We start from the raw sequence: 22,570 nt of genomic DNA, 5'->3' as shown, positions 1-22,570 counted from the left end.
ACTTCTTCCAAGAAGACAACAACCTGCAATCATCCGAGCCCAGCACCAGGTGGCGATCTATTGCTAAATGTAGGATCTGCAGCTCATATGCCTCGAACAGAAGCGTTTCAAGACTAATGGTTCATTTAAATGAGTCAGTTGGAACTTTAGGAATACATTTTGGGTTAGTCCTAAGATCATGTCTTCTTTAAATTGCAAAAAAAGGGGCTTGAATTGTGAGAGCCTAGTTTTCCAACTCGTCTCGCTGACGTTAGAGCGATGAGAAGCGCCACCTTCCATGATAGGAATTTAATATCTGCCCTGTGTATAGGTTCGAAAGGCTGCTTCAATAATTGTGACAGGACTATGTTTAGACACCAAAGTGGGGGTGGAGGCTTTATTGGAGGAAAAACTGAGCAATCCCTTCATAAATGGTTTGATGATCCTCGTCGACCATAAGGATGGGCCAGAGGCAGACCTTCTGTAGCAGGATATAGCGGCTAAATGCACCTTAATAGAAGCGTGAGCCAATCCCGATTTGGCTAAAAGTAAGATGTATGGGATCATTTCATTAGGTGCTGCAGTTAGAGGATGAATTTTACTTCTCTGAAACCAGAGACAAAACCTTTTCCACTTCATCCTGTAGGTTTTGTTGGTACTATCCGCTCTAGCTTTTGACAGGATGTTTTTACACTCTTCTGAGATATCTAGATGCTGAAATTCACAGTGCTCAGGAGAAAGGATCTCGGGTCCGGATGGAGCACTTGTCCATGGGACATTGTCAGAAGTGATGGAATTGTTTGGAGACGAACTGTACAGGCCTCCGACAGCAGCAGCAGTTCTGTGAACCAGTGTTGTCTGGGCCACCATGGGGCTATCAGGATCAGCCTGCACGGTTCTTTCTTGATCTTCACAAGCACTTGCGGCAGGAAAGGAATTGAAGGAAAAACGTAGGCAAATACCCCGGACCATGCCATCGAAAACGCATTCCTCCAAGATCCCCTCTGGGGAAGTCAGCTTGCGAAGAACCAGCATTTCTTGTTCTCCCTTGTGGCGAAGAGGTCTACTGTTGGTTTTCCCTATCTTCGAAAAAAAAAATTTAGGATCCCCTGGTCCAGCTCCCACTCGTGGCAGGACTACTTGAGCCTGCTGAGAGTGTCCGCCTTGATGTTTTGATCCCCTGGGAGATGTTCAGCTGTAGCGCCCATTCCCATATTCTCTGGGCTTCTTGAGAAAGGAGAGAGATCTTGTTTCTCCTTGATTGTTTAAGTAGTGCATCGCTGTTGTGTTGTCCGTTCTTATCAACACCGAGGAACCCCTTATCCTCGGCAGGAAAGCCTGTAATGCGAAGCGGATTGCCCTGAGCTCCAGCAAGTTTGTGCAGTTGCTGCTCGTGCAACTTCCAACGACCGCTGACTTGAAGGTCTTGAAGAAATGCTCCCCATGCTTCTAGGGACGCATCTGTAGTCACTACCAATGGAGCTGGTATGAAAGACCGAGAGACATTTTCCTATTGTGTCCAACATGTCGCTGCTTGAACCATGACCTGGTGTTACTTGGACTAAGTCTTCGAAGGATCCCTCCGCTTGACCCCATTGTAGATCGAGCTGTTCTTGCAAAGGTCGCATTCTTAACCTGCAGTGAGACACGAGGGGAATGCAAGATGACATTATTCCCAGTAATGACTTGTACCTGCGTACTGAAAGATACTTTCTTTTTATAGAGTCTTGGAAGAGAGACACGATCTTCAGCTGTCTTTTTTTAGAGGGAAACGCCTTGGTTCTCTCCGTATCTAGTATTACTCCCAAAAAAGTGATCAGTTTTGTGGGTCGAAGGGATGATTTTCCCTCTTGTGTGAGTCAAACCGAGTTTGGCAAACAAATCTATGCAAGCCTTTGTTTGACGCTCGGGCTAGTGCTTCTGATGGTGCCTTGACTAACTAGTCGCCCAAGTAAGGAAATATTTTAGGTTTTTGTTTCCTTAAAACAGCCGCCTCTGGAGCCAGGCATTTTGTGAACACTTTTGGCGCGGACTTCAGGCCTAATGGCAGTACCTTGAATTGGTAATGTTCTCCGGCTACCATAAACCGAAGGTACTGCCTGTGTGAAAGATGGATGGGACGTGAAAGTACGCATCCTGTAGATCTAAAGTGGTCATATGATCTCCTGGGTTTAATAGTAGAAGGATGTCCTGAAGAGAAACCACCCTGAAAGACTGCTTTTTGAGATAGGTGTTTAGGGATCTGAGATCCAGAATAGGTCGCCATTGGAGGATGTTCTTCTTGACTAGAAAAAAATCAGGAGTAAAACCCCTTTCCTTTTTGGGAGTACTGCACCGGTTCTATTGCTCCCTTTCGGAGCATTGTCCGAATCTTCTTCCGGATTTGATGCAAATGATTGACTTTCTGTGCACCGGTGGTGTACAAAGAGGCGTCTGTAGAAATTCTAGAGTGTGGCCGAATTGAATAATGTTGAGGACCCATTGGTCCGTAGTCATTTCTTCATCCTCTTCCTCTAGAAGGTGAGAAGGAACTAATGGAGACACCCCACTTGGAGATGTAATTTCTGGTGCGATTGTTCTTTTCCAGGCCATTTTTCCCCCTAGTCGACGGTCCTGTGGACGATCCCGTCGACTATGTGAATGTAGCCATGGTCATCGTCGCCGCTGTCGTCAACGTGTCGACTGCGATAAAGCTTTAGAAAGCCTGTACCTCCTGCTTAGTCGACGACGATACCGTTTGTCGGCAATGTCATTTTCCTCGTCGACGCTCCCGCCGACGGTGTAGATTTTTTCTCTTTCGCCTCAGAAGGTGTGGAGGATGGCTTTTTGATAGTAATCTTTTTTTGAAGGTAGTTTTCTTCACTTGTTTTACCTTCGAAGCATGACCCTTCTTCTCCTTAGCTTTGCCTGAAGGAGATTGAGGCACTGTGCCCTGAAGACCCTGGAGTGGACTTTTTAGGGGCCTTCTCATGTCTCTCACCTGAGGCATGAGCCTGAGGAGATAGGTTTCTTTTTTGAGATCTCCTAGACGAAGATGTCTCCTCCTCACTATCACTTGAGAGGATCTCCTTCCTGGCCTTAACCTTCTGAAGCCAAAGTAGTAGTCTTCCTTCACGATACCCAGTGACTATGTTTGGATTTTACAAAGCTGCTTCAAAGGTGAACAAGCAGTGTGAATTTTCAACTGTTGACGGACGTGTGAAGGCAGAAGGGAGCCTCGGTCCGGGGTACTTACTGGGGCAATTAAGTCAAACGGAGACAAAACTGTTTTATAGTGTTGTATGTTCTGATACAAAAAGCTTAACAAAAAAATAGATGCAGCATTAGTCAACACTATACAATATTGTAACATTACATTTTCGGAGAAGCTTTCATGGGGACTTGTGTTTGACAATTTTCACATTGGCCTCCTCAAAGAAAAAGCAACACATTTCTGAAATGATCTAAAACGCCCAGTCTTTACTCAACACTTAAATGCTCACTCAAAAGTGAAACTTTTCTGAAGAACAAATTACTTACCTTCGGTAATCATGTATCTGTAAGAGAAATATGTTAGTTGTAGATTCAGTACCCCTGCACGTTGGTAGGTGGTGTTGGTGGACTCCGCATCAGTCGTCTGCAGGATGACGTCGCAGTGTCTACTTAGACACCGCCCCCTGCGTGGTGACGTTCGTTCTGACACGACTTTCCATGCCAGAAATGCAGAGCCATGTAAGACACGGACCACTGGTGCGCCACAGCTATGGCCCTGTAAGGGAGTCACTATTCCTTGGAAATCGGTTCGCAGAGCGGGGAGGCGGTAAGGAATCTACAAATAACACGTGTCTTATAGGTACATTGTTCCTTACCTTAGAATGGATACCCCATCAATATCATCCCTGGAGGAGGGTCTGGGAACCAAGTTCAGACGAGAAAGTCCTGGAGGACCAATAGGGCAAAATAGCCGTCCCTTTGGACTTGGCTGTCCAGGCAGTGATGTCTGGTAAACTTGTGCAGAGATGTGAATGTTGCTGCCTGGCAGATATCAAGATGTGGGACTCCACGTGCCAATGCAGTGGTTGCTGCTGTAGCCCTAATAGAATAAGAACGCAACCCCAGCGGATCCAAGTTGGTTTTCTTCAGTAATGGGTGTATGTATGACTTGAGTTCTTTTCTGAAAACATTCTGGTAGTTAATGAGTTGTTGCTGATTCTTCTTATTGGAGTGGAAGCAGAGGTTGTTAGAAGAATTGTCTTGATGGTTTGGGGTGGATACGGGTCAGAAGGGATGCCGGCAGGCCTGCTTGCTTTGACCAGGTCCATAAATCCATTGTTTGAAATGTGTTGGAAGGAACAGAGAGGCTGGGTTACAGTATTCTTGGATTTTTGTTTTGTAAAAGGGTCAGCGCTGGTGCTTTGTCTTTGTTTTAGGTATGAGTACCAATGTGTCTGCTTTGATCATGTAATGATTTGCCAGTTGGTCTGTGAAATCTTGAATAATGAGTTGAGCTCCTTCTAGACAATTTGATTTAAGAAATTCTTGGAGTATTTTATAAAATTTATTTGCACATTTAGCATTTTCAATTCTGTCTGAATAGTATATTTTTTGATAGCGGACTTGTATAATCTGTTAGTTTTCTGTAGGCGAAGTTTGTCCTGATTAGCGTTTGTTTTGAGCCGCTTTCTAATTTATTTTTAGTTTGTTCTAATTTTTAGTCTTATCTCTGTAATCCTTCAAGGTGCTTGTTTAATTTTGTTCAGTTGTGAGGTTTTTAGTGGTATCAGGATATTTAAAGCTTCCTGTAGCCACTCAGTTTAACAGAATTTATTGTTTCTGGATCTGTACTGGATGTTAGTTGTAGTTCTAAGTGTTCCAAATTGGGTTTGTCCCATGATCAATAGGTGGATGCACGTAAGGTGCATCGCTTAGTGTTGTTTTATATTGGAAAGCAAGCAAATGGTGGTTTGACCATGTGACCGGAGTTATAGTTTGAAAGGTAACCAGTTTGGTATTAGCAAAAATGGCATCTAGGATTTGTCCAGCGTTGTGTGGGTTTGTGGATGATCTGATGCAGGTTCAGTGCGTCTAGGCCAGCAATTATTGTTTGAGTGGGGCATATTGGGCTTGTCAAACCAAATGTTAATATCACCCAAAATGCATAGGTTGGAGTGGAGTGTTATGACTGAAACCATGTCTGGGAATGTCACATTGCTAAGTGGAGGTCTGTAAAGGAGTAGGAAGTTACAGGAGGAAGATAGTGTAGGATTGCATCTGGTGAAAAGAGCCTCGCAATTGTTTATTGGAGACGTCGTCAACTTTAGTGATATATAATGTTTGCCTGAACACCACAGCTAGGCCACCTCCTTTTTTTGACTATGTAATTTTGGGTGATCACTTGGTAGCCTAGAGGAACGGTTTCATGCCATATCATCTCCCAACAATGATTCAGTTATGAATACTAGGTCTAGTTTTGTATCAGTGAGAAGGTCGTGGAGGTGAGGTTGGTTTTTAGAGTGAGCAAGCATTTATTAGTAGACAGTTTAGAGAATGTGCTTTGGCGATAGTCTGACTTTGTTTTGTAGAAGAGTGAGCAGTATTTTGTTGGCTTGCAGCAGGTGTCCGCGCTGGTTTTAGCTGTACGAGGATAGCAATAGTGTAGCTGTTCTGTATTGTGTTCCTCGTCCAGCAGGCTAAGGAGGCATTTTGATAGGTCTGAATGTGTAGGCGGTGTTGGAGGTTGAGTTGATGCATTGTGTTGTTTTTGTGGTGTAACCTTGTTGTGCAGTAGACCTGGAGAAGCAAAGTTGTGAGGTGTGGCACGTTGTTTATATTGTTTGTGTGTGTTTAGGGAGAAAACCGTATGAGTTAGGGGTGATGGTGTAGCATGTGGGTCATGTAGTAAGGATCTAAATTATCCAATGGATGAGAGATGAATAGGAGAGAGTTGCTCTGTATGTGTTCGATATCGTGGAAGAAAGAAAGCTTGGCACTAGAGTTTGTTCATTTGTGTAGTTTGAAAGATGGGTGTATGGTTGTATTTTGTGATGGTAAGTATTATGAGGGGGTGGACATGGCACTGCGGTGCTTATGACAGCTCCTGGCCATCATAAATCACAGTGGGCGTGTGCTCATGATGGCTGGGTGCCATCAGAACTCCGCCTACGGATTAATTCTCCCTCACAGGCGAGGAATTAGCATATGGGAGGAGCGGCAACGTTCTGACGGCTCCCGGCCGTCAGGAGCACACGCCCACTGTGATTTATGACGGCCAGGAGCAGTCATGAGCACCGAAGGTGTTAATATGTGTGGTGGAGTGTAAGTGTTGTAGTAGAAAGAAGAGGAGGGTGTTGGTCAGAGAAATGATGGAAGGTTGAGAATTGGTTTGTTAATGACTAAAAGGGGTTTGTTAGGATGGGAAGTGTGTGTTTGGATGGGATATAGTTAAGTATGTTGTGGATTTGAGTTGTGTTACTGACGATTCAGTTGGTTAGTGGTATAGGAAATATATATTTCTTGCTTTTCCCAATTCATGTTTATCCAGCCCAGGAGCATTTCGGCCTCAAACATTTCTGATTGGTTGAGTTTTATCATTGTACGGCTTAATTAAGGATATATATATATATATATATATATATATATATATATATATATATATATATATATATATATATATATATATATATATATATATATATATATATATATGATTTAGATTCTAATAATGTTTGGTCAATAAAGTCTCACATTTAATCAAATGAATTAAGCAAATGAGACAGGTTGAAATGTTGAGAGAGGAGAACGATGTGAAAAATACTATTATGTCTTAACAGTCTATATGTATTATATTTGCAATTGAACTAATGTATTTTTCTTTCCATTTTTTCTTACTTTCCCTATAGTGATAAACCTCGTCTTGATAAGAAGCAACAAACCACTAATAGTGACTACTGTTATGAGCACTACTGCTACACGAGAAATAACAAAGTACAACTATGAGCACGGGATAGAATATTTTGGGAAATTATTAAATTCATAAATAGTTTAATTCGCCTTATTTAGACCAGATAGAGACTATAGCTATCCACTGTCTTACATAGACTCATGAGACTGATACTGATTTATATGGAGGCATGATGCAATGGGCACTAGACCCAAGTGACTTGGTTTTCTAATCAATGATTACATCCTCCTCTGACTTATCTCTGATCATTCTGATGTATAATCTACCAATCATTCTCAACTTCTTAATACCACGATTATACTCCTCTCGTTTCCTCCTTTTCTCCAAACCTGTCTCCTCATTAGAATCATATGGGTACTATACCTCTATGCGCTTTGTGCGCTATTTTTTCCTGAGTTTGTAAATTGACTGAGTATTAACAAACTATCTAAAACCAAACATTTGGGAAATGTGCATTATTTGTAACTCCAAACCAGTTTGTTTTCGTTTTAGAAATTGCACTTTTAAGTAAAGTTTCCGTGTGATGTTTGTAAACACGGAAAACTTTCTTCCCTTTCTATTATTTTTTCACTATTTAAATAAGGTTTAAAAAAAATGGTGGTCATGTGACCAAGAGCCCGTGAGCTCGAAACGCGTCTTCTTTATGCCCTGAAATAAACAACTTTTCCGGTACCTGGTGGTGTGGCTTGTCATCCTTTTCCTGACTCGAAAGGAATCCGTGGATATATATATATATATTTTTTCCTTTAAGCCCTCCATGGCAGTGGATGTGCCTTTCTTGCTCATTTTCTTGTATGCGCTTTCCACTTACATCTCCGTAGCTCATACATTGCTTCCCCATCACACCCTTCCTGCTCAACTTATTAACCTTTGCTTTGGTGGTGTTTACTTTTCTACTCTCTCTCTCTCAACACCGCTCAAACACTGCTCTCTTGCTCCTCGTAACTTTTTATTTAGGGAAAAAATAATAATTGGCACCAGCAGTTACAAGTTGCTGACGGCTGCTCCTTTCTTAAAATATACTTTCATTATGTCTTTTTTACTATACATAGTTTGTTACATTGGATTGGATTTAGTTTTTGTATAGCGCGATAGCTACCTGCAGGCGTCCTAGCGCTTATGAGCGACAGGTGTATGTGGCAGGGGGCTGAGTTATCTACTGAAGAGAAGTGTTTTTAGTTTTTTCCGGAAAGGCAGAATGTTAGGTTCTGAGCGAAGGGAGATCGGAAGAGAGTTCCAGAGCTTTGAAGCATTTACTGAAAACATATACATATACATATACAAGACATTTAGAATGCTCTCCCTCATCTGTGCAAACAAAAGCATTGAAGCAAGAGTTTTACAACCCAGGAGGTTAGTCAATAGTACATGTTCGTGAACCGCTGGCAGAGGGGGAGGCTACTGAAGGCGGCACCAGCAAATCTTAGAGCTGAGCAATTATCGTCTGTTTTGCTGGTTATCTCTAGGTTACTTAATTGGCCAACTAGGACTGTGATTTTAATAACTGGTAAAGCAGATGGTACTACTATGGTTAACAAATTTCTTGCAACCACATGACCTTAGACAATATTTGCACCAAAATATTAGGACAAGACAGTATGCACTGAGCAAGAATACAAAATATCTGGAAAGGGAAGTTGATTAACAGTTTTATTTAAAATTAAAAAGAAAAAAAAAATCCCTTGAACCACTGTTTTGGGTATGATGAAGCCCTGTAAATTATTAGGAACTCTGAAATTAAAAATTAACTTTCAGCATTGACCTACCATCCAAATCTCCAAACTAAAAGAAAATCAACTGTAGGTATGGATCTCCTGGCAGGGGCTGCACATGACGGCCTAGAATTTCCTGATGTCTTGAAAACATGTTTTCAGTATATGAGCAACTAGCAACCCAGGAAATTTTTGAAAGCAACGTCAGACAACATTATAGCGGAACAACGACGTAGCAGGAGTATTTGGATTGCTTAAAAAGTAAGCACACTGAAGCCAAAAAGAACGCGGACGGGCCAGGATGCAGGAGGGCATGAGCATGGGTAGGTGGAGGGTACCTTGGTAGGCCAGAAGTGGATTATGCATTTCTCATGCAAGGTATTGCAATTCAGGTGAATAGACAGTCTGTCCATCTAGCCATCATCCTGAAGCAAGCAACCATCTCATGAAGCAGACTCATATTTTTTAAATGAAGAACACTTTTCTCATTTAGTCCACATGGATTGCTCAATCCAAAAATTCGATTGTTTCACAGGGACAGCCAAAAAGACACACATGGAGCGAAATTTCAAATGAGATAAAATATACACATTAGATAAATGACTAGATTAAAAATCACTAACCTGCTAGCTTTAAATTGAGAATTTGTTCATATTCTTCTCGGATCTTTTCATCGTGATCTTTAAGAAGGCGCTCACACAAAATTCCAACCTGCCTTAAAGTGAAACTGGGCTGGTCTTTTTTTACAGATGTGCCTAGAGAGTAAGGAAGACACCATCACTGATATTCTATTTTCAAATGTTGAACGAATGTCACACACGTATCAAGTCCAAGTAGTTAAAAAAAATAAGAATTTCAAAGAGGTTACGTTATTCAATCTCAACACCCCCCCCCCCCCCCCCACTTTTCTTCAACGATCTCTTGCCCCGGGAACCAGAAAGGGAACGGACTACTTATTCTGTGCAAGTATCTCTTTATATTTTGTCGTGCTGTGCCACCATGACTCGTTTCGGTAAAATCAAAACTAGTGAATTATATAGTAAATATGCAGGTGTGCAAAGTGTACTATCGTATATATTTTCACAGATGAGTTTGGGGAGGGCCATAACTCACAAGAGGCAAAGCCTCGAGCGGTTACGATGTCCTCGTCCAACTGATAATAAACAGCATATTACTCTGCAAGCATGTTATGCCATGACATGTTTTCCATGAACACTCTAATTATAAATGGGTGACACTGTGTTTACTAGCACAGCCGGTATATACATAAAATATATATATATATATATATATATATATATATATATATATATATATATATATATATATATATATATATAAATATATATATATAAGAGTGGAATTTGGCTACATTAATTTTCACTCCCATGGTGTGGCACGTACATGTGTCCAATGGAGGGTGGCAAAGTAATTAAGAAAAAGGACTCCTCAATAAGCCAACAATCATTTTGCATCAATGTGAAACAGAGTATTAAATGCCAGACTAACCGATCGACGGATATTAGATGGATACCAAATGTTAGGTCCATTGAATACAGCAAACAGAATGATATAAATGTACTGTATTACAAGTTAAATTAATATGCAAAAGAAATACCTGGAGAACTAGGTGCTGCAAGCGATGAGCAGTGGGGTTGCACTTCATTTGAAGGGCATGCTTCACTTAGATTAAAAGCACCTTCCAGCTGTCTTCTTCTCTGGTAGCGGCTGTACTCTTGTTTTATGTTCTCAAATATTTGCTCTGTTGAATAGAATTAGATGTATATAACAATCCTTACATGAATTTTGCACAAAAATTACAGAAGAAATTTACATAGATAACAATTAATGTAATTTCAATGAGTTAATTTCAAAGCTTTTCCACCATTATTCGTATGAGCATATTACATTATCAAAAAAAACAAGCATTGGCTTTGCCAATGCAGCCCTATTGCCATTGATGAACACGTTACATACCTGTGGTAATGCATTATCTGGTAGAGACAATATCATCAATCTTGCTTTTAAGCTTCTGCAAATAATTGCACCCAATCAGAGAGCATTCTAGGAGCATTATACATAGCCCATATTGCTAATTTTTGAAAACGTGTGTACACATTTTTGTACTGGAACCAATCAGTAGTGCAGTCGGAGCTTACAACATTTACTTAAAACGTTCACCCTAATTATGAAGGCTTTGCAGTAATGAACCATGAATACAAACTTGACTAGCATTACCATATGGACAACAAAAATACCTTAATTGCAGACAATGCCCTTCCCTGATCCATAATGTGATACTGTAAACTGACATCCACAGGGTTTGGGCTGTAGGGGTTGGACGTACTTGACAAAATACACATGAAAACGGATTACCCTTGACCTCAAAGAATATGTCCTGGGCGTTGGGCTATAGGAATTCCACATCCCCGCCATGCACGCATAACAATGCTGTTACCAGAACAATGTTTATGTATGCCATGATCTAGGAATGCATGACTATCTCAATATCAGTAAATACAATGTTGAGGTATGCTGTGACAACTGTATGCTCAATGTTGAGAATGTTGGTAAAAAAGATATCAATGACTGGCATATTTTTCTCAGACTGTTGGAAAGTGGGTTATTAATAGTGACAAATATGCATCTGCCATTGGCAATAAGGCCACCAACAGTCTAGGGCTTAGAATAGGTCTCAAAGAATTATTCCCATGCTCAACCCATGGTAGCTTGGCTGCGACCAGGCAGGCTTATCTTCAGAGAAAGGTATATAAATCATTTAAAAACAAATTCAGCAAATATTTAAAACACAATAAAAATCCAATACCAGTTTATAAAAATAGGACATTTTTAGAGCTAAAATGACAAAACGAAAATAAATCCACTTTAGGGAACCAGGGATATGAATTTTTAAAGAGCAAACACTTTACTAGTGCTTAGAAACCGATAGTCCCACTTCGAGACATTTGGTCGTTCTGAAAGAGACAAAGTCAAAGTTTGAGGCTGACCACGATGGAGTCCTGGTCGGATACACTAAGCTCGAGGCCCCTGTCAAGTTCACCTTCACATTTAGAAACTTTTCAGAAGGATTTCTCACCAGACGTTGTGCAGCCTCCTCCAACATGCGGGATTCCGTGAGGGTTTGCCAGATAGCCTTTCTGTGAGAGTCCGTTCACCCACTGGAGATTTTTCACAAACGTTCAATACGTTTTTTCAAACTTCTGGAACTTGTTCCTAAAGTTCCTCTTGACGGTCCAAAGTGTTCAAAACACAATCTAAGGGTCTGGAATCTCCAAGATGGTCCATGAAAGGTTGAGACGCCAATTTTCACAATGCACCTGGACAACACCCTTAAAGGTCCACTGGATACACTCCATGCAGGGGAATCTTGGTGGAGTTGATGCAGGTGAGCTCTGTTAACCTGTAGCTTTCAGGGAGCCCACTCTTTATTCCTCTTGAAACAAGGTACATGCAGAGGGCTGTAGTTCCAGATAATGCAGTAGGCGCAGTTAGTCAGAATGCAGGGCCTGATGGTGCAAATCAAGTTTCAAACTTGGCAAACCGTCTTCTCTCAGTTTCAAGCAGGAGAGCGGAGATGCACTGCCCTTCTCAGATACCTATTCAGTGTTCTCTGGGGTCACACAGAAGGGCACTCCTGTCCAATAAGGTGCAGGGCAACACCCCAGAGCATGACCATTTCCTCCACAATGGTCTCCCAGAAAACACTATTTCTCCAAAATTCAATATTTTAGAGATAGATAGAAAGATAGATATTCTTGCTCCACTGCCAAAAAAATTGACACACCAGCACTAGTAGTAGGTTAAACCTTGTCGGGTTTATTGCACAAACAAACAATGAAACAGACGCGTTTCAGCACTTGCCTTCGTCAGTGTCAACTGGCGGTGAGGTGGAAGTTCATAAAGGCAATCATAATCAAAATAAAAAACAGACCGCGGTCCAAATCATAAGCGCCATCTTGAAATGGCAAAAACCAAAATTACAATTTCATCAATTCAGGTATATCAAGTTCAGATTACTGTTGGAATGGGAAATAGTTGCAGGACATTCGATTCAGTGCATCTGAACTGGTTAATATATCACAATCCCTCAGTGTCTGATATGCACCTGGGTTATTTTCTCATGTAGAGATATGTCACTGGGAAGATCTAATTTTATTGAAGCTCGCAACCACCTGGATGGGCAAACAGTGAATGGTTTAGACTATTCATAGTTTCTGGAATCACTGTCTGTTCTAGTCAATAATGGAAGTATGCATTATATCATGTATCATATAATCCCCTGACTCCTTACTACCTTGGTTTCTTCAATTCATTCATAATAGATACTCTGGTATCGACACAGCTCATAGTAACATTCTTTGATTATTGATTACAGGTGCCATGTTAATTCTTCCCCCGCATTGAGACCTCCAGGTGACTTCGTTTGGAGTTCAATGATATATCGACTCCAAGCGTCTTAGCTTCCGCTTGTAGTCACCCCATCTCAAATCTTGTGGGATGCAGTCTAGGCTAATGAAAGCTAAAAAGAGTCCTATCGCTATTGTGATGCGTGGCAAAATGGTGGGTCATCGGGTAGTTCTCATCCTTATTAGCGATGGGCCGTTGGTGTTCTAGTATTCTTAGCTTCACCGCTTTGGATGTGCTCCTACGTAGCTGAGTCCGCAAGGACATTTCAGGCAGTACACTACATATGTGGTAGAGCAGGTTATAAATTTAGGGATTCTGATCTTGGCCTCCTTGTGAGGTACCAGGTATGATAACATTATCTGACTCGTACTACAGGCCATGCATTTCTCACATGGGTATGACCCATGCATGGCGTGTAGTTCTGCTTTAGATCTCTCTTTGGACAGATGACTTTCTACCAGCTTGTCCTTCAGGGACTTAGTTTTCCTGAACGTTCTAATTGGATCATCCGATAGATCTTAACCGATAACAGTATCGGATTTGAGAATGCCCATATTCCTTAGCATGATGGCTCTCAACCTACTTGTTGCCACCGAATAGTTGGTGATTAATCTTATTATGCCATTGCCACCCTTCCTTGCTCTACTCTCCCTCTCAATCAAGAGTGTCTGCCTGTGAGTGGCTAATACTTTGCCTTTTGCTTGTTTGAGCACCGTGTGAGAGTAGCCACGTGGTTTAAAACGTTTTATGCTTTTCTCAGCTGCCTTCTCAAAGTACTTATCCAGGGAACTGTTGCGTTTTATTCTCAACAGTTCCCCGTAGAGGATACTTTTCACGAGGGTTCCGGGGTGACTACTCAGTCCATGCATAACAGAGTTCCCCGCTGTTTCCTTTCTGTAAAGCGCGGTTTGGATTGAGCCTGAGTCAACAAAGACCCTAAGGTCCAGAAAATTGACCTCTTTCCTGCTCATATTGTGGGTGAAACTCATTAAACTCCCCTCCAATCAAGAAAGGGCAGAGGCCAGAGGGGATTCCAAAGAAAAACTGGCTTTATTAGGCAGACAAAGCAATGGTGGCGTATGCATTTAGGCGTGATGCCTTCCTCGGCGCCCTGCTTTGCGTGAACAGCTTCAGTGAATTGTCCTGTTTCTGCGCCTCTTGAAGTATAAGACCGGAAACTCCTCTGCCTAGCTGGATTAGCTCACTTGTTGGTTGTAGCAAAAATGAACGGACCCCAACTCCCAGAATGCAAAGAGTGAGTGCATCTGGGTCAGCAGTGTGGGGGATGTTTGAATGGATAACAGGAGCAATGTCCAGTTGGTGCAGATGGGAAGCGAGGCTGTGCACCGGAATCTGCCAAAGTCCACCAGCTCCTCCTTGGGTCCCCTCGGTCCGCTGCTACCTCTAAGTCCAGGTAAGCAAATTAGGCAGGGACAGCCGTAGGCTACAGCGTCCTGTTGGAGGTAGAATACCTCGCTCCACCCATGCTGTCCTGAACTAGAAGGTGGATCCTGGAACTCTCGGTGCCCAGAGTCATGACATCGCTGAGCTCAGCGAAGGTGTGCCAGAAAATGTCCAGGTCGCTTGCTGCAGCAGGGCCTTCTGAAATACTCTTCTGGCTGGAGCATAAAACATCGCAAAACTCGCCTCCAATCAAGAAAGGGTAGAGGCCAGATGGGATTCCAAAGAAAAACCGGCTTTATTAGGCAGACAAAGCAATGGTGGCGTATGCATTTCGGCGTGAACCCTTCCTCAGAGCCCTGCATTGCGTGAACAGCTTCAGTGAATTGTCCCGTTTCTGCGCCTCTTGAAGTATATATCGTTCGCAGATCCTTATATACACTCCTAGTAGAAAGGTCTATCTTGGGAAGCACTTTACTACAATGTGGGCTGTAAAATGTGAAATTTCACTAAACCCAAGCCATATAAAACCAATTTTATTAGGGTCCTCCTCATCAATACCTGGCATCCCCCGTACCCACACCCCCCCCCCCCAACCACCACTGACACTTAGGAAAGACTCTGGGTACCTAATATGCCAAATTATTGTAGTTTGATCGTTTTGAACTACCACAAACACCAAAGTCGAGCTTCGGCACAATTTACATGTTCAAAGCAATCCTGCAACACAGGGCTGCTTTCAAACTGACCTCAGTCCTCAACAGTGCACACATTTGAATGCAGAAAAAGCTTCTGGCCTCTAAACTGCCATGTCCTACTATATACTAGGGACGTAAAGGTAGTTTTGACCCCCGTCCTATTATGTACTAGGACCTTATAGGGATGTCATGACAATCAACTGGGTAGCATAACCCCAAATGAGTTTTTATCATAGCACTGGCTCTGTTTAGGAATAGCCCAGGGACAATCCGATTCAGTTACCACCAGTACCAGTCAGGAAAAAAAATGGGGGTACCCAGGGCACAGGGATAACTTTGCAACACAGAAGTTCTAATGAACTTGTATCATTGCTGTCGGATTCACCCATAGTGTCCTCCCCATCAACCCAAAGTCAGATGTACGTGGTCAGACAGGCCCCCCTCCAACAACCACCTATTAAGTGACAGGTCACAGGTGGGGTCTGGCTCAGCCCAAAGACCTATCCGCACCCAGGAAAAACCCTGATTAATCCCACAGATAGTTGCACCACAAACCGGTCCGAGGAAATTCGCCCCAATAAGAAACGTTTGGCCCAAGGCGCGCATTCACCAATAATACCACAAAGCTAGATGCCACAAGTAGATAGGAACACTCAGCCTATCAGAACACAACATGCACACCACGTCGCGATCATGCACCCCCTCCACACCAGACCTATGGATATACACACACACACAGGCCAAAGGTCGAGGCCAACTGCGCCCTTATCAGATGTCCAAACCTGTAAATTTTGGACGGATAAGTTTTCAAAAATGCAGAATTGTTTTACTGTACCTCACGAGATGTATATATTGTCAGCCTAAACATTGTACAACGAAAGACCTTTGGGTTGTGCATGATTTTGGTAGGCTTTGGGAGAAAAGAGTATTTCTGACCCGTAACTGTGCTAAAATACAACAGGGTACCTGAATTGTGTGCTTCCTCAATGCATTTGCTTTGCACAAGGTTTTAGCAATCATTATTGGTGCTGCCCGTCAGAAAGTGACTGGTGATGTAAGTAAGGGGTAAACACTTTGCTGATCAAACTGCTAAAACTAATGCCTTATTTGAGACAAGTACTATGTATGTGGATCAAGCAGAGTAAACGCCACAAGCAGAATGCAATATAAACAAGTATTCCAGTTTGTTACAACAAAATGTGAACTGATTAAGAAAAAGGTTGAATGGCAAAAGGAGGGTACCATGGTTGATGGGATTTGGGCAGTACGTAACGGAATGATTAGGATGCCTAATGCTTTGACGTATGCTTTGGCCCTTACTATTCATGGTCCTGTACATTTTGGGACGCAATACCACGTGTAGATACTTTACGCAATTCTAGTATAAGAACTTTCAGAAAAAAAGGATCATGTCAGTACCCTGTTTCTCGTGGACTATTTAACAGCTGTGAGGGAACATAAATGTAAATGTAAATGTGGGTGTACTTGTAAGGCGCACTGAGACTCCATGGAGTATCCTGGCGCTGAAGACCGCTGGGGAACCCGTCCTGGTTTTCCCTGTGAGATGGTCCCTTTCTGGGTATCTCCAAGGTGAAACCAGGCATCCCCGGCGTCTGTGGGGGGCCATTGTAGAGATGAGGCAAGCTTAATGCCCAGAGTTGCCGAGTGTGTTCCCTGGTTAGAGTAGGCACCGAGGCGAGAATTATCGAGTCAGTTTTGACCCTGGTCCACGACCCTGCCGCGTCAGGAATTGAACCCTGGTCCCGGGCCGTTCTCTGCTTACGGGTCTGCCGCCTCTAACCAGTGAGCCACACCACTCCAACATCTACAACATTAGACCACTTTCCAGCTCCCAAGGTGCCTTTCGAACATTTACAGATGGATTTTGCGCTGTTCCTGCCAACAAACACAAATTTAGGTATGCACTGATGGTGGTCTGTATGTTCTTTGGTCTATGCTAACAAAACAATACACAAACAGTATCGAATAGTTTCTTACCTGTCGGTGTAGTTTTGCAGCTTGAAGATCTTTCTGGATTCACTATGCTGTGCATATTCCGCGGTCTTGTGGTTGGGTCCGGATTCGTAGTCTTTTCTTTTTTTTTTTTGTAGCCCATGTGGGCGTCGGCGTCACACCTCCTCGGGTGTATTTCCGGTGACGTCGGCATGCTTCCTGCGGAAGCTCCCACTCTTGGGCGCCATCTTCGGATTCTTTTTTTCCGTTTTTCTCTCGTTTCCGAAGCAATGGCCATGTTCTATTTAGGTGAGAATTTTACCGCTTTGCATTTAAAGTCCTGTCTACTTCTCTTTCTTATTTATTAAAAAAAATTTTTTACCACCTCTTCTCTCTCCAGCCTCATCTTTCTGGCGGAGGTGGGTGGGTTCGCTAGTGAATCCAGAAAGATCTTCAAGCTGCAAAACTACACCGACAGGTAAGAAACTATTCGTTTTGCAGCGTGAATCTTTCTGGATTCACTATGCTGTGCATAGATTTTGTAGCGGTTTCTCATTTCTGTGGCGGCTGGGTGGAAGATGAGCGTTGGTTATTGAATATGTGCTGGAGCACCTTTTGTCCGACTTGTGCTTCCTTGTTCATCTGAATATCCACGCAGTAGTGCTTCGTGAACGTGTGCACCGAAGCCCATGTTGCCGCCAGGCATATGTCCTGTATGGGCGTGTTAGCCAGGAAAGCTATTGTAGTCCCCTTCTTCCTAGTGGAGTGGGCACGCGCCCCCTCTGCTAGTTCTTGTCCTGCCCTTTTGTGGCAGAGTTGAATTGTTTGTGCGATCCACCGTGAAATAGTGTTCTTGGTTACTGCTTTGCCATTGTAACTGTTGGCGAACGACACAAAGAACTGTTTCGTTTTCATGTGTCCCTTTGTCCTCTCAATGTAATGCATGACTGCCCTTCTGGCGTCTAGGGTGTGCAGAGCTCGCTCTGCGCTAGTGGTTGGTTTTTGGAAAAAACGAGGTATCTGTATGGACTGGTTCATGTGGAATTTGGACACCACCTTCGGCATGAAGTGTGGGTCGGTCCTCATCACAACCCTATCATTGCGTATTTGTATGTAGTGTTCCTGTAGCGTTAGCGCTTGCAGCTCGCTTACTCTGCGTAAGGACATTATTGCAACCAGGAAAGCTGTTTTCATAGTTAGCATCTTTAAGGAGGCCTTGTGAAGTGGTTCAAAGGGCTCCTTCATGAGTTCCGTCAGGACTACGTTCAAGTTCCATGCCGGTGGCGGCACACGCTTGGGTGGTGCGATCCTCTTCGCTCCTTCCAGGAACCTCTTCACAACCTGTGATGTGAAGAAGCTTCTGCCCATCTCACCCCTTGTGTAGGCTACTATAGCTGCCAAGTGAACTCTCAAGGAGGACGAGCTGAGGTTTTTCTCCAGTAAGTGCGTCAGGTATTTTAGCACTGTGGAATCCTTCATTTTATTGTGAAGTCTTTCTCGCCTGCACCACACCGTGAATCTTTTCCACTTTGCGACATAGCACTTCCGTGTGCTGGGCCTTCGTGCCTCCCGAAGGACCCTGAGGGTGCTCTCTGGTAGTCTCAAATGTGCGAACTCTATGTCCTCAGGAGCCATGCTACTAGGCTCATGCTCTCTGGCTCTGGGTGCAGCACCTCTTCGTTCTGCATGGAGAGCAGGTCCTTTCTTCTGCCGAATCTGTGGGGTGCACTCTGTCATCTCCATGATCTGCGAGTACCATGTCTGCCTCGCCCACTGTGACGCAACCAGTATCAGGGTCATGTTGCTCGCTCTGCACTTGCTCAGTACTCTGTGCATCAGTGGTATCGGGGGAAAAGCGTAAGCAAATGTCCCGGACCAATCTATCCATAGGGCATTCCCAAGGGACCCCTCTTCGGGTTGTCTGGATGCGAAGTTTTGGCATTTTGCATTCTGGCGTGTTGCAAACAGGTCCACTGATGGCGTTCCCCACCTGTTGAACAACCACCTTGTCTCCTGAGCATTGAGCTCCCACTCGTGGGATGCCGATGTCGGTCTGCTCAGAGAGTCGGCCTGAATGTTCTCCTTCCCTGGTAGGTGTATGGCTAGCAGGTCTATCTGGAGAGGGATGGCCCATCTCCATATCTCCTGTGCCAGCGTTAAAAGCGTTGTTGACTGTGTTCCACCCTGCTTGTTGATGTAGAACATCGCTGTGGTGTTGTCTGTCTGCAGCAACACCCTTAGCTTGTACAGTCTTGTCTGGAAGGCTTTCAGTGCAAGGAAGATTGTCTTCAATTCGAGGTAATTGATGTGCTTTGTCGCATCTGTTGGCGTCCAAAGGCCCCTCACTTTGAGTTCTTCCATGTGAGCGCCCCATCCCTTCAGGGATGCGTCTGTGGTGATGGTCACTGTCGGAGTTGGGGGTGTTAGAGGCTTTCCCCTTGTTATGTTTTTAATGGTCCACCATGTCATCTCCTTCTGCACTGCGTGCGTCACAACCACAAGATCCTCCCAACTGCCTGAAGCCTGTGACCATTGTTCCTGGAGCCATTCTTGCATGGGTCTCATGTGGAGTCACACATTCGGCACCAGGTGGATGCATGATGCCATCATCCCCATGATCTTGCTCGCAGTCCTCACTGTCCGAGCTTGTCCCTCCCGGTAGAGGCGAGTTTCCTTGACCAGTGCCTTTGCTCTCTTCTCGCTGGGGAACACTTTGCCCTGTAAGGTGTTGATCTCTGCCCCCAGGAAGATCTTCACTTGTTCCGGCTCCATTGACGATTTCTTCCAATGGACGGAGAACCCCAGGTTTATGAGCGTGCTCGTCACTGTATGTGCGTGTTGCTTGCACTTCTGGTACAAGTTTGCTTTCACCAGCAAGTCGTCCAGGTAAGGGTATACGTGTATCCCCTGTCTTCGTAGGTGCGCTGCGACTGCCGCGAGGCACTTTGTGAATACCCTTGGTGCTGATTTAAGTCCGAAGGCTAGCGTTGTGAACTGGTAGTGGCCTTCCCCGATCGTGAACCTGAGCATATGCTTGTGCTTCTCGTTCATCGGGATGTGCAAGTAGGCGTCCTTGAGGTCTATCGTGACCATGAAGTCTCCGACCTGCAATTGCGGTAGTACCTCCTGTAGGGAGGTCATTTTGAATTTTTGTGTTCTTATGAATTTGTTCAGGAACCTCAGGTCTAGAATGGGTCTCGTGTCGTCTACCTTTGGTACCCGAGTATATTCCCTTGTTTCTTTCCTTGAAGGGAACCCGTTCTATGGCCTGCTTTTGTAGAAGTTCTTTTGCTTCTTCCTGAAGCCGCACCAGCTGTTCGCTTGCTGGTGGCTTTCCCCTTGGTTTCCTGCTTGTTGGCCTCTGAGGATCCATTTGTCTGATGTGATTTCTCTCCATTCTTGGGAGGTAAAATTTTAATCTTCCTCCCACTGGTGTCATGTGGTGGTAGGTGTTTAGATTGTCCTGACCCCTTTGTACGTGGTGCCCCCTGGGATCTTTTCTGTGGGCGGGCACACGGAGCTCTTTGAAGTCACTTCGAGGTGGACTGCTGTCCACCTCTTCTATTTTGCCCACGTCCATTTCTCCCTCGAAAGGACTGGCCTCTTGGTTGGTACTGCCAGGACTGCTTCTGCTGACTTTGCTGAGCCTGTGAGTCTGCCTGGTGTGTTTGCTGGAAAGCCTGGCTGGTTTCCACCTCTCCCGCCGGGCCTCCGTGACGGGGTGCCCCTCTCGTTGCCTCTGAACTGCAATGCCCCCATGGATCTTGCAGTTTCGTTATCTTTTTTCAGTAGACAGAGCTTCTCGTCAACTGTTGTTCCGAAAAGTGTGTTGCCGTTGAAAGGTGTGTTCAGGATACTGTGTTGCACCTCTGGTTTGAAACCTGAGATCCTGAGCCAGGCGTGTCTCCTTTCCGTGACACCCAACATCATGAGCCTGCTGGCGGTGTCTGCTCCGTCCAGGGCCGTCTTAAGGCAAGAATTTGCTGCGTTTTTCCCCTCTTCGACCAGTTTTTCGGTCTTCTGCCTCGCATCCTGGGGTAGGTCCTTCACCAACTGCCCCAGCCCCTCCATGATCTGGTACATGTGCCTGTTTATCAGTGCGTTGGAATTAGCCATGCGCCAGTGGGTCGCCGCATTCCGTTCGATCCTTCTGCCCACCAGATCCATCCTTTTGCTCTCCTTATCCGGCGGTGGGCCCGAGGTAGTGGATACGCTCGCCCTCTTCCTAGCTGTGGCCGTGATAATGGAGTCTGCGGAGACCGTGCCCTGAATGTAGGCCGGGTTCTTTGAGGAGTGTCTGTACTTCTTCTCTGTTCTGGGAGTTACCGCCTTGCATGTTGCGGGCTCCTTGAATGCTTCCTTCCCCTGAGCCAAGACGCTGTCGAGCATTGGAAGGAACTGGCTCCTTGTTTGTGTTTGGAGCAAAGTCTCTAGAAGGAAGTCTGCTTTCTGCTTTTCCTCGTCGAGCTTGAGCTTGAATGCTGCTGCGGCAGATTGTATCACCGAGTTGTATGCCCCGATGTCGTCCGGCGGCGAGGGCCTCGAGGGGTATGTGTCGACCACCTCCTCCGGGCTGTCGGTGTCGACATCTATGTAGTCTACCTCCTGTAGGTCAGAGGGGGCCGACTCTGCGTCCGTCCTGCTGTCCTCTTCCTCCCCATAGCTGTAGCTATCGTAGGCGTTGCCGAACTCTTCCTGGTAGTCGAGCACCTCGACGTCCTGGTCCTGTTTATTTAAAGTCTTGTATCGCGCCTGAATCAGCCCCGAAGGGGTATCTCCGCGCGTAGCTTGCATGACTTGGGCAGACTGTAGTAAGTGGGTGACAAAGAAAATGGCCATATTATTCGTGTGAGAACAGGTGAGTTTTTAATTTTTTTCTAAAGGAAAGAAGATTGGGCGTAAGTCTCAACTGAAGTGGAAGAGAATTCCACAACAAGGGGCCTTTATGGGAGGGTGCACGCCCCCCCTGTCTTGCTCTGGAAACTTTAGGAACATGCAGCAGCATGGCGTTGCTAGAGCGCAGAGCCCGTCCAGGAGAATATAAAAGAAAAATTTCTCTTAGATATTTGGGGCCAGATCCATATATACACTTGTGCATGATGCAGCAGATTTTGAAATTTATGCGCTGTTGCACTGGAAGCCAATGGAGATGGGAGAGAAGAGGGCGGGAAGGGGTACGGGGGGGGGGCATTCAGGATGAGTCTTGCCGCAGTATTCTGCACCACCTGCAGTCTGCGTAGTTGTTCCTGGTTGGCGGAAATGAGTAGACTATTACAATAGTCCACTCGTCCAAGGATTAGTGCCTGTACCAGCGTCTTCCTATAGATGTTGGGTAGGAAGGGGAAGATACGCCGTAGAAGACCAATTGTACGGAAACATATTCCCGTAACCTGATTGACGTGGTCTTTCATTATCAGAGCTTGGTCTAGGCGTACTCCCAGATTTTTGATGGTAAGTTT

The 22,570-nt window shown here is 44.5% G+C and overlaps 1 protein-coding gene across 1 annotated transcript in view; it reads right to left on the bottom strand.

Annotated features, from left to right (window-relative positions):
- The window catches only part of AKIRIN1 (akirin 1), a 110,880-nt gene that overhangs the window by 50,839 nt on the left and 37,471 nt on the right, over positions 1-22,570 (bottom strand). The window contains exons 2-3 of the mRNA XM_086956429.1: positions 10,250-10,393; positions 9,255-9,386 (exon numbers count right to left, since the gene is read on the bottom strand). Of these exons, the coding sequence (XP_086812555.1) occupies positions 9,255-9,386; positions 10,250-10,393 (276 nt within the window). The remainder of the gene's footprint in view (positions 1-9,254; positions 9,387-10,249; positions 10,394-22,570) is intronic.

This window comes from Lissotriton vulgaris, chromosome 2_1 (assembly GCF_964263255.1).
Source record: "Lissotriton vulgaris chromosome 2_1, aLisVul1.2, whole genome shotgun sequence".
Lineage (NCBI taxonomy): Eukaryota > Metazoa > Chordata > Amphibia > Caudata > Salamandridae > Lissotriton > Lissotriton vulgaris.
The sequence above is the reverse complement of the archived record's forward strand: the minus strand, read 5'-3'. Positions and strand labels throughout refer to the sequence as shown.